The sequence below is a fragment of the Alligator sinensis genome, unplaced genomic scaffold, assembly GCF_000455745.1.
Source record: "Alligator sinensis unplaced genomic scaffold, ASM45574v1 scaffold172_1, whole genome shotgun sequence".
Classification (NCBI taxonomy): Eukaryota; Metazoa; Chordata; order Crocodylia; family Alligatoridae; genus Alligator; species Alligator sinensis.
In genome coordinates this window covers 301,985-311,441 of record NW_005842168.1, presented here as the reverse complement: position 1 = coordinate 311,441, position 9,457 = coordinate 301,985, and the positions used below count along the sequence as shown (strand labels likewise).

At 49.1% G+C, this 9,457-nt stretch overlaps 1 protein-coding gene across 1 annotated transcript in view; it reads right to left on the bottom strand.

Moving 5' to 3' along the window:
• PODN (podocan) overlaps positions 1 to 8,016 on the bottom strand; it is a 33,402-nt gene extending 25,386 nt beyond the window's left edge. The window contains exons 1-3 of the mRNA XM_006025792.3: positions 7,094 to 8,016; positions 3,320 to 3,582; positions 253 to 346 (exon numbers count right to left, since the gene is read on the bottom strand). Coding sequence (XP_006025854.1) covers positions 253 to 346; positions 3,320 to 3,582; positions 7,094 to 7,130 — 394 coding nt within the window. The 5' untranslated portion in view covers positions 7,131 to 8,016. The remainder of the gene's footprint in view (positions 1 to 252; positions 347 to 3,319; positions 3,583 to 7,093) is intronic.
• Positions 8,017 to 9,457: the final 1,441 nt, after the last annotated feature.

Below are 9,457 nucleotides of genomic sequence, written 5' to 3'. Positions count from 1 at the left end.
AGCAGGGCTGCATTTTTGTGTCCTGAGTATTGTCTCAGATGATAAAGTGCCTCCACATTTTGTGCACTGGCCAAAGGACAGATGCAGCTCGCCAGTCATTCCAGGCATTTCTAAACACAAGTACACCCACCAGTCCTCGCACCTCCTGCTTGCGAGCACCAGCAGGGTTATTATATAAGCTCATGCTGCACTGTCTTTAAGCAACAAGGTCAACGGTTCCTCTCTGCTCTGCTCTCAGGTTTTCAAGCTTACCTTTCGACGTGAGCCTGTTGTTCTGCAAATTGAGTGTTTCTAGCCTGTAAAGACGAGCAAGCTCTTCTGGAGAGATTTCTTCCAGTTGGTTATTCTAGGGAAAGGGAGAACATTATTGATCATCAGCTAAGTAACTCAAGAAGTCTCCCAACCAAACCCCAGGCTTTGAACCTTGGGAAAGTCTGGATCTGGATCCAAATGTCAGGAAAGGCCCTCTCTCTACAATGGGCCAGGCTCATACCCTGAATCCAAAGCATGTGAATGCAGTGTTCCTGTGCGCAGCGGGGTTTGAAAACCTGGATGAATTTTTACAGCTTGGGCTCTTCTCTAGTAACACTCAAGACCCGTTCTGGTTACTCATAAGGAGCAAGTTATAGTAGTAAACTATAGCAAGTAGACCTTGTGGAAAAGCAGAAGGACCCCTGTAAGGCTGGCCTCGTGGAGCCTCATTTGCCTTGCAATGAATTTTCTTCTGATAAAGCACGATCACTTTATAAGCAAACACAGGATTTGCTAACTGCAAACTCAGTGGAATCTGCACATCAAGCAGGCTCTGATCTGTGACGCTCTCCCCCTAACAAACAGCCTGTCATCAGGCTTTCATTAACAATTCCCTGAAACTGCACAAGGCTGAAAATCATCCATATCATTATCCACCATGTATATTATAGAGGAGCTTAGCGGCCCGGCCAGCATGAGGGACCCACTGTGCTAGGGGCTGTACAAATATAGATATAGGAAGTGATGGTCTCTGCTTCAAAGAGCATGCAGCATGGAACCAGCCTCCTGTCTAGTGGGCTAAACAAGAGTGAAAGGTCTGCTTTTGACAGGAGGGAAAGTGGCTGTGACTGGAGCACAGCAGGAACAGACCCGTTAAGCAAGAAGGTACCAATCTGTATTACAGGTTTTCTGACTTTAGCTGCACTTTGAATGACAGCTCTGAATTACCTGTTGCAAACTGCCTGTTCCATCTACTTATCATCAGTGGCACTTACCAAAGAATAGCTCATGAAAGGCTTTGGGACACGTTCTAAACGAGGGGTAAAATGTGGAACCACTTTAGATCAGGGGCGTCAAACTCATCTGGCCTTGTGGGCCCGCTCCATGGGCTAGATGAGTGGTGTGGGGCTGGCCCGCAGGCCGGACTGGGCTCACAGACCTGGGCATCCAATCTGACCAGTCTAGGATTGCACCACATGATGCCTGCTCTGGCCTAATTGGGGCATGGGGGTGCAGTGCCTGCTCCAGCCGGTTCAGGGTGGATGCCATATGCAGTGCAGGTCCTAGACTGGCTGGAGCTGGCATCACCTATGGCACAGGTGCCAGATCTGGCATGTGGGGGACCCACAGAGCCTCATCCCCTGCAGGCCAGACCCGGTGCCTGCTCTGGTTGATGCAGGACTGTGTTGCATGCAGTGCCTGCTCCAGGACCCAAGCGGTGCCTGCCCTGAACCAGCTGTAGCCATCTCCATGTGCAGCGGTCGCAGACTGGCCAGAGCAGGCACTGCAAGTGCTGGATCCTGCATATGGAGGACGGCCCAGATTGGCATACACAGGGACAGCAGTGGGGGCCAGGTGACGTGGCTATACGGATCCAGTCCATCCCGCAGGCTGTATCTTTGATGCCCCTGTTTTAGATGCACGCTGCTGTACTAGAGACCTGAATCTGGCTCTCTTCCTCCAATAGAAGAGAGTAATAATTATGGATATATTCCCCAGGGCTGGCACTGCACAACACTTCAAAGCTGACAAATGACCAACAATCCAACTACAGCCTTATGGGGAGCAACACCTTCACCCTGGGGTTGAGAGAAGAAAGGAACGGTTTTAGTGATATGGACCTTAGTCAGGATTGATTTACACTGGCATTAATCACTTTGTCTCACGCACAGATGCCTTGTTCTGCCAGAATCCTCATGTAGTAGATCAAAGGCAGGAAAAAGATGCATTTAATAACATAGCTGTATGTCAAACTGCAGTACAGCCTCAGCTGGGAAAGATGAATCAACTGCCAGGATGCTGTTGCTTGACTCCTCGAAGTGAAGTTTGGGCTCTCTGCCCTCACACACACCCTTGCCTGGATGAACAGGCCGTTCGGTAGAAAGGTGAGTTCACTACACTTACAGCCTTGCAAATAAAGTGACCTGACAAAACTACCTCCTGGTTGCACTGGGCTGGGATAAAGGCCAGCATTAGCTGTCTGTGTTGTGAGTGCCTTGGCAGAGGAATTGGTGTTTTGAACTCCTGCAAGTTTTTTCTAAGTGCATCATCTGGTGCATAACTTTCCTTTGCTTCCAGCCACCCTTTTGCACAGATGGGGGCTAGAGGGAAGTTTGGGGCTGCAGTTTGGAGCCTGTAGGTGACCAGCTGCCCCCATTTCTGGCATTTCAATTAGCACATGATAGATTGCTTGACAGCTACAGGGGATGATTAGGGATGAATTATATTAGGGATGAATCCTGCAAACATCCTCCAAAGGAAGGTCAACACTAAGAGCCTTCAGTAAACAATACATCTTATTTGGAATAAAATTCTCCTCTCAGAGCCATAAGGAAAGTCTCAGCTCTAATCACTTGCTCCCTGTTTACGACCCGATTACTGGGGACAGCTGAGGTTATAGCAGAGCTCAATGTTCTCCTTTACCAGTCCAAGAGAAGAAACCATTTTAAAAATAAATTAACGTGAAGTTAATGTGATTAAAATTAGCTTCTCTCTGCTGGTAAGATCCCTGAGCCAAGAGGGCAGAAGAAACAGAAAGGACAGCTAGGGACAGGGCAAAAGAAGCACTTGGATAGTGGAGTGGGCTGACACTGGCATTCAATGGATTGCCAAGGCTCAACCCTCAAGATTGAGGGCAGCGCAAGGCAGCGCAGCCACAGCCCAGATGGGCTTTTTGACACTGAGCAAGAGCAAGAACATAGGGTTGCTCTGGCCACCCATCCTCCCTGCTCTCAGCCAGGCCCAGAGCATCCGAGTGCCCTGCAGCCGGAATGCAAAGAAGCAAAAGGACGATGCTGAAAACAGACCCTGGCAGGTTTGTAACCCAACCTGCTGGGTACTCTCTTACCTGCAGCGAAAGGTGGTTCGTTAACTCTGGTACGTTCATGGGGAATTCTTTGAGATCAATCCCTCCGCAATCCACAACTCCTTCCTGAGTGCAGCGGCAGTCTTTAGGGCAGTCAAGAGCTGGGAAATTAGGATCTAGATTCAGCAATGTGGATGAATTTTCCAGAAATTCGTTGTCTTCGTCATTCTGACCGTGGATCACGTTGGAGCTAGAGACCAACAGCCATAGCACCAGCAGAAAGCTGCTGCCTGGGAGCATTTCCCCTGAAACCAAACAGAAAGCATAGGGAGCTGGGTGTCAGCCCAACACAACACAGCTCAGACTGCTTGGAGTCACAGGCACGACGGGCCGTTTGTAGGAGACAAGCAAAACAACCTCATTATGCTGGGATGACTGCCGAGGGGTGAGCCTCCCAGCTAGCACCATGGCTTCACGTGCCGTCCAGCCGGCAGAGCAAACTCCTCCACGCGCTCCAGGCACCAGCCCCAGCTTTAGAAACTCCACTCCTCTCTAGAGCGTTACTGCCAAAGGGCATCGTGGCCATTTTATTTGTCTCATAATTAGAGACCTACTTAATTCGCAGTTTCATGGAAACCATGAAAACTGGCAATATCTGTGATGGCCGGGAAATATTCCGTCGGCTGCGATTTCTCATGATGTCAACCCAAAAAAGGAAAAACTCCAGCACATTATTCACATATTTTGCTGTTCTAGAATCTCCCAATCCTTACCACGATACTTCGGCAGTGTGGCAATCCCTGCAGCCAGTCTCACGTGCTTGAGACTTACTGACTGCTGCGGTGATGGCGGGGCCTCTCTGCCAATTAGCAATCAATGGCAAGGGGCAGGGCCGCTGGGAAATGCCTGAGAAATTGGCCCATCGTGCTATGGGCAAGCTGTAACCATGGCTTTGTTTTGCTAGGAGTTAAGCAGGTCCCTACTCATAATAGTTTACAGCAGAGCCCGCCAGACCCGTGTTTCACTGTGCAGAAATACGTGGAGAGCATAAGCACGGATACCCAAGTGCTGCAGGAAGCGACTGTTAAGAGTGCCACTAAGTGAGAGCCTTTTGCGGATCACCGGTCCTACCAAATCCAGAACGATGCTACGCCTTGAATATCATCTGCCGGCACTGTATTCACTAGCGACACCTAGCACAGCCCTGTCTGCCAGACGCTGGATACTCTTCAATGACACTGACCCTAGGTGCCCTCCCACTCACAGTTTTCTCTAACTGACCCACTCGCCATGCTGTCGGAGGACCTCTGTCTAATGTATTATCCTCATCACATCCCTCCGAGGTAGGGAAATGCTGCTAATCCACATGGGGAGCCAAGGCACCAGGACCCTGACACTGTACTAATGTGAGAACCCCTCATTAGTACTCCAGTGTGTCCCTAGCGTGGATCTACAGGTCCTCGGTAGCATCAGCTGAACTAGGCCTGGCTACTGAATTAGCTTACTCCCTTTCACAAACAGAGAAACACCAGATGACCAGGGAGATTTATATACAGCTTACACAACATCAGTCTTATGTAACCATTGATCATAATGTTCCACCCAGTTTTGCATGGGGAAGTCGCTGCCCTTCATTACATGCATCTTGCTTAATGTAAACATGGTGTAGTGGAAAAGGATAACTCAGTACCGAGATGGGCCTCACCTGGGGTCTGTTTAAAGTGTCCCGAGTTGCAATAAATCTTGACCTCCTGAAAATACGATATGCCTGGACCTTACGTTGCTTTTGGAAAGCAGTGCTGAGCTGAACCCGAACGCCTTGGCTAACGTTCAACTTTGATCTTTCTGGCTGCAGGTTGGAACAATGCAAACAGAAGTTAAATCTCTCTCAAACGGGCCAAGTGGCCCAGGCCCAGCTCCCCTGCCTCACTCAGTGCTTCTCAGGTTTCACAGAGGGGGATTTGCAGTAATATAGCTGCTAGTGGCTTGTGTTTTATCCCTTCCCCGTCTCGTAGTGCTGCAGGAAAAAACCCAGCATTGTGACCCATCAGTGTGATCTAGGCTCTACCATGCAACTCGAAGCAGCTCTAAGCAGGGGAAGTCATGGAACAGCTTTTCTGGGATGGTTCATATTTAGACCAGTCTTGCAAGATGGACTCTTGATCTTAAAATGGCACAAATACCCCATTCATCTCTGACAAACACTGCTTCTCCTTTGCATTTAGTAACAAGAACCTCACCACTGATGTGAACTGCAGAGCTCCGGAGATATCAGTGGACGTGTGCTGCCTTGCACCAACTTGGAACCTGGCTCCCGATCCCCAACATACTCTGAGCGCCCAAGCAGCCAGATCCTGTTCTCAGTGCAACTTCACTGAATTGCTTAAAGTTGCTCTTGATTTCCTCTTGTATGAGCAGAAGATGGAGTGGCCTAGTGGAGAGAGCCCTAGACTGTGACTCAGGAGATTTAACTTCAATCCCTGACTTTGCAGATGATCTGCTGGCTGGCTCCAAGCAAGTCATTTTGCCTCCCTGCATCTCTGCTTCCCTCTCAGTAGAAGTCCATGTTAAATGATAGTGGTCTCCTTTATAAAGCACTTTGAGCCCCACTGCTGGAAAGCCTTATAAAGGAGCAGCTCCTACAGTGTGTGGGGTCAGACAACCTCAGAAATCAGTTATGCCGTTGCCTTCACTCGCTGAGTTGTTACCGATTTCTTCTTCAAACATGCAAAAGGTAAGGCGCAGCACCTGCTGATTGACTTCCCATCATTAGAAGGTGTTTTTACGATAGCTAGATAGATAGATATACACGCGTTCCCACGTGTGCATATATACACACACACACACTTTTTTTTGGCCAATGACAAAAAGTTGAAAGTTTCAAACATGGACCAAAGGCAGCCCTGGCCTAGGTATACTGATGGCACTGCAGCAGCACCCACTGATCCTAGAGCTGGTCTGGGCTCTACTTAAAAAAAAAAAAAAAAAAAAAAAGAGCTGTTAGCATGAAATTTGGTATCCTATTCTAACATGCAAGAGGAAATCTCACACTGCTGCCATCAATATGTGCTTTTTCTGCAGCTGGGCCTTTGAAGTGAGAGTTGCTCTGGTGCCACAGAGACACTCTGGGTAAGGAAACATCTGCTTGCAGCTGGAGCACAGGCAATAAATCCTGGAATGATTTTGATTTCTCCGAGTTCAAAGAAAGCTTGAAGAAACTAACTCCATTTAAGTTCAAGCTCAGTCAGTTCACAAAGAGCTTGATCCAACCCAATAGTTTCCTACGAGTCTGATCCAAAGTGCACGGAAATCATTTTAAAGATCTTAATGATTTTCAATAGACTTGGGACCGGGCCCTACACCAAAGAATAAACTTCCAGTTATGCTGAGAGCTGATGCAGCATTTCTCCCAGCTGCAGCTTTCCCATTTCATTGTGCGTGACCCCTCTCAGGACCAGCATTCACTCCACCGCGCCGCAGCGACTCTGACACTGCAGCACCAGAAGCACAAGTCTCAAGCACGGGGACATTTCAAGATTTGCTTTGTACCCTACAAAGATGAGACTGATCTGAACAGCACAAACCTGCTCGGTATAATCTACCCTCAACTCAACCTGCTCTCTATCCAGAGGATTCTGTTTAGAAAAAGCCAACCACATCAGTAACATCATTTATTTTCAAAATCAGCAGGTTGTTGGAATTTATTACTTGCACTGAATTCATGTTACATACACTAAGGACTGGAGCTAAAAGGCTGCTCACAGTCTCCCAGAATCAGGGTGCTACAAAATAAAGCACTGAAAAGAAACAACTCACCTTTGTTGACAGAGCTCAAATGGATGGAGAAAAGCATCTCTTGCCCAGAAAGGCTCCCTCAACTCATGCCATGTCAGCTACACGCTCTGAGTGCAGAATGATTTCCCCCTTTCCCAAGTCCGATCCTTTCCAGATGTGAGTAGCAAAACTAGAGACAGAAATAGGCAACCCTCTACCAAAGAGAATTTCCTGTGCTTTCCAGTGAAATCGGAGAGGAATTTTCCAAAGTCACCATATGGGAAAATGTGAGCAGAGAGGAGGAGTAAAGCAGCTATAGCCCGAACATAAAGACTTGGGCAAAAAACAACCTCCACTCTCTTTTGTCAACACACTTTGCAAGACCCATGAGAGATGCCAGAAAGAGGAGCGTGCTGGAGCTGGCGGAAGGGAAGTGCAAACTGCCTGCTCCAGCCTTCTCCGTACGGTATTTACATTCTCGCTGCAACGTCCTTGTTCTTCTTGCTTTCTTTTTAGCAGCTTGCCAGATTCTGGATTCCAGGTTGGGATCTGGCCCCCTCCCCTCCTCTCCCCCCGTTGGGGCTGGCAGACGTTACCGAGGAGCAGACAGCTTGTCAGTTCTTCCCATTTCCCTCTCCCCGCTCCAATTGACCTTCAGGGACCAGAAATAACCCGCAAAATCCCAAATGCCTTGGGGCCGTCGAGAATCGGAGCCAAAAGCCCCGTCACCCTAGTTCATCTCGCCCTCCACCCCTCAGCCCAGTACTGCACCACTCCTCAGAGTCAGGAACACTACATTTCCTGTACGTGGTCCCTGGGCAGGAGGGAGATGGGCTTGCAGCTTCTAACAGGGTTTAGTCCCAAGTGCAGCTGCATTTCTAAGTGGCACAAGGGCTTTTTCTTCTGTTTGCAGTTGAAAGGGGTTGTGTTACCAAGAGCCTCAAACGGGAACCCACCTGTTGTGCAAACACTCTGCTGTACCCCACATCGTACCTGTGAGAAAGTGCTTCCTGGGTCCCTGCCGTGCTCCAAAAGAAGAGACACGCCAGCTGTCACGTCCCAGCACCAACAAAGCAATTTGGCTGCTTTCTCGCCCTCTTCCTCAGGCTTGTATCGGCTGGAGCGGAGCCACCTCTGGACCATGCGCAGGTCCCCAAAAGTCAACGTGGGAAGTGTATGGTTTTGTTTAAAAGAAAAATTGGCTGCTTTGTGTGAAATGATTCAGAGATCCAGGATTTATTCTGCGCTCCCCACCCTCCTCATCCCCCTGAGATACGACATGGCGCTCAGACCACACACAACAAAGGCAACAGGCAGCGGAAGATGATAGCGGTGGGGTGTGGTGCTGGATGTCAGAGGCCCAGGCTGCCCCAGCTTGGGAGAGCAGTAAAGGTGGAGGTGACTAGTGCAGTGCATTCACCAGTCCAGTAAAGGACAGAAGTGAAAGAGGCAGGCCTCGCCTGCTTTGGGAGACTTTTTTTTTTTTGAGCTTTGTATGAGTTTTAATAAACAGTCATGCTTTACTCTTCAACAGCATTTCCACCTATCCCTCCCAAGCGCTCAACAGAAGACATCATGATTGTGCCCACTGCACAGAGGAAGAAACCAAGGCACAGAGAGGAGAAGCAATTCTCAGATCCCCGCACTGGCCAGTGCAGATTCAGGAATAGGCTGCAGGCCTCCAGCTGCCTAGCCTAGTGCTATACCCACTAGGAAATGCTACCTCTGAACTAGGGCATTTGCTTTAAGTTTCTTACCGTCTAAACAGAGGAACGCTCCAACACACGCCCTCCCTAGGTCCAGCCCTAGTTTCTTTTCACTTCGAACACCAGCATTTACTAGACCGGTGGGGGCCAACCTTTTTAAACCCCACGCCCTCCCCAGGTGTCACTCTGATCCCCTTTTCCTGCCTGGTCTGCTGCTCTGCTTTCTGCTCCCTGCACTATCTGCCACTGTGCAATGTTCCACACAGAGGCGGCTCATGCCACAAGCTGGTCACCCCTGTACTAGACATACCCCTCTAAAAATCAGTGATTTAATCAGACTTAGGTCAACACGATAAGGCAGGTGTGAGCTAAATGGATGGGCAAGGCTCAAGTGGCCTTCACTACCTTGGTTACTGGAGCCCATGGTGCTGGGCACTGTACAGCTGCCTCAATTAAAGGACAGCTCTTCCAACAGCTCACGCTTAGAGCTAAGGAGTACTGGCACAAGACATTCCCAGCCAGACTAATGCTAGCATAGCCTCCTCCCCCGTGCGAGTCAGAGTGGATCAAAAAGAGCATCTTTGACTTGGAAAGCTTCAAGATGACATTGAGATGTTGCTCCAATCCCTTCTTCAGATAGCAGGGGGGCAGCAGAAGGGGGTGTTTAGGCAGCTGATTTTCGATAGGAAACATCAGAAGC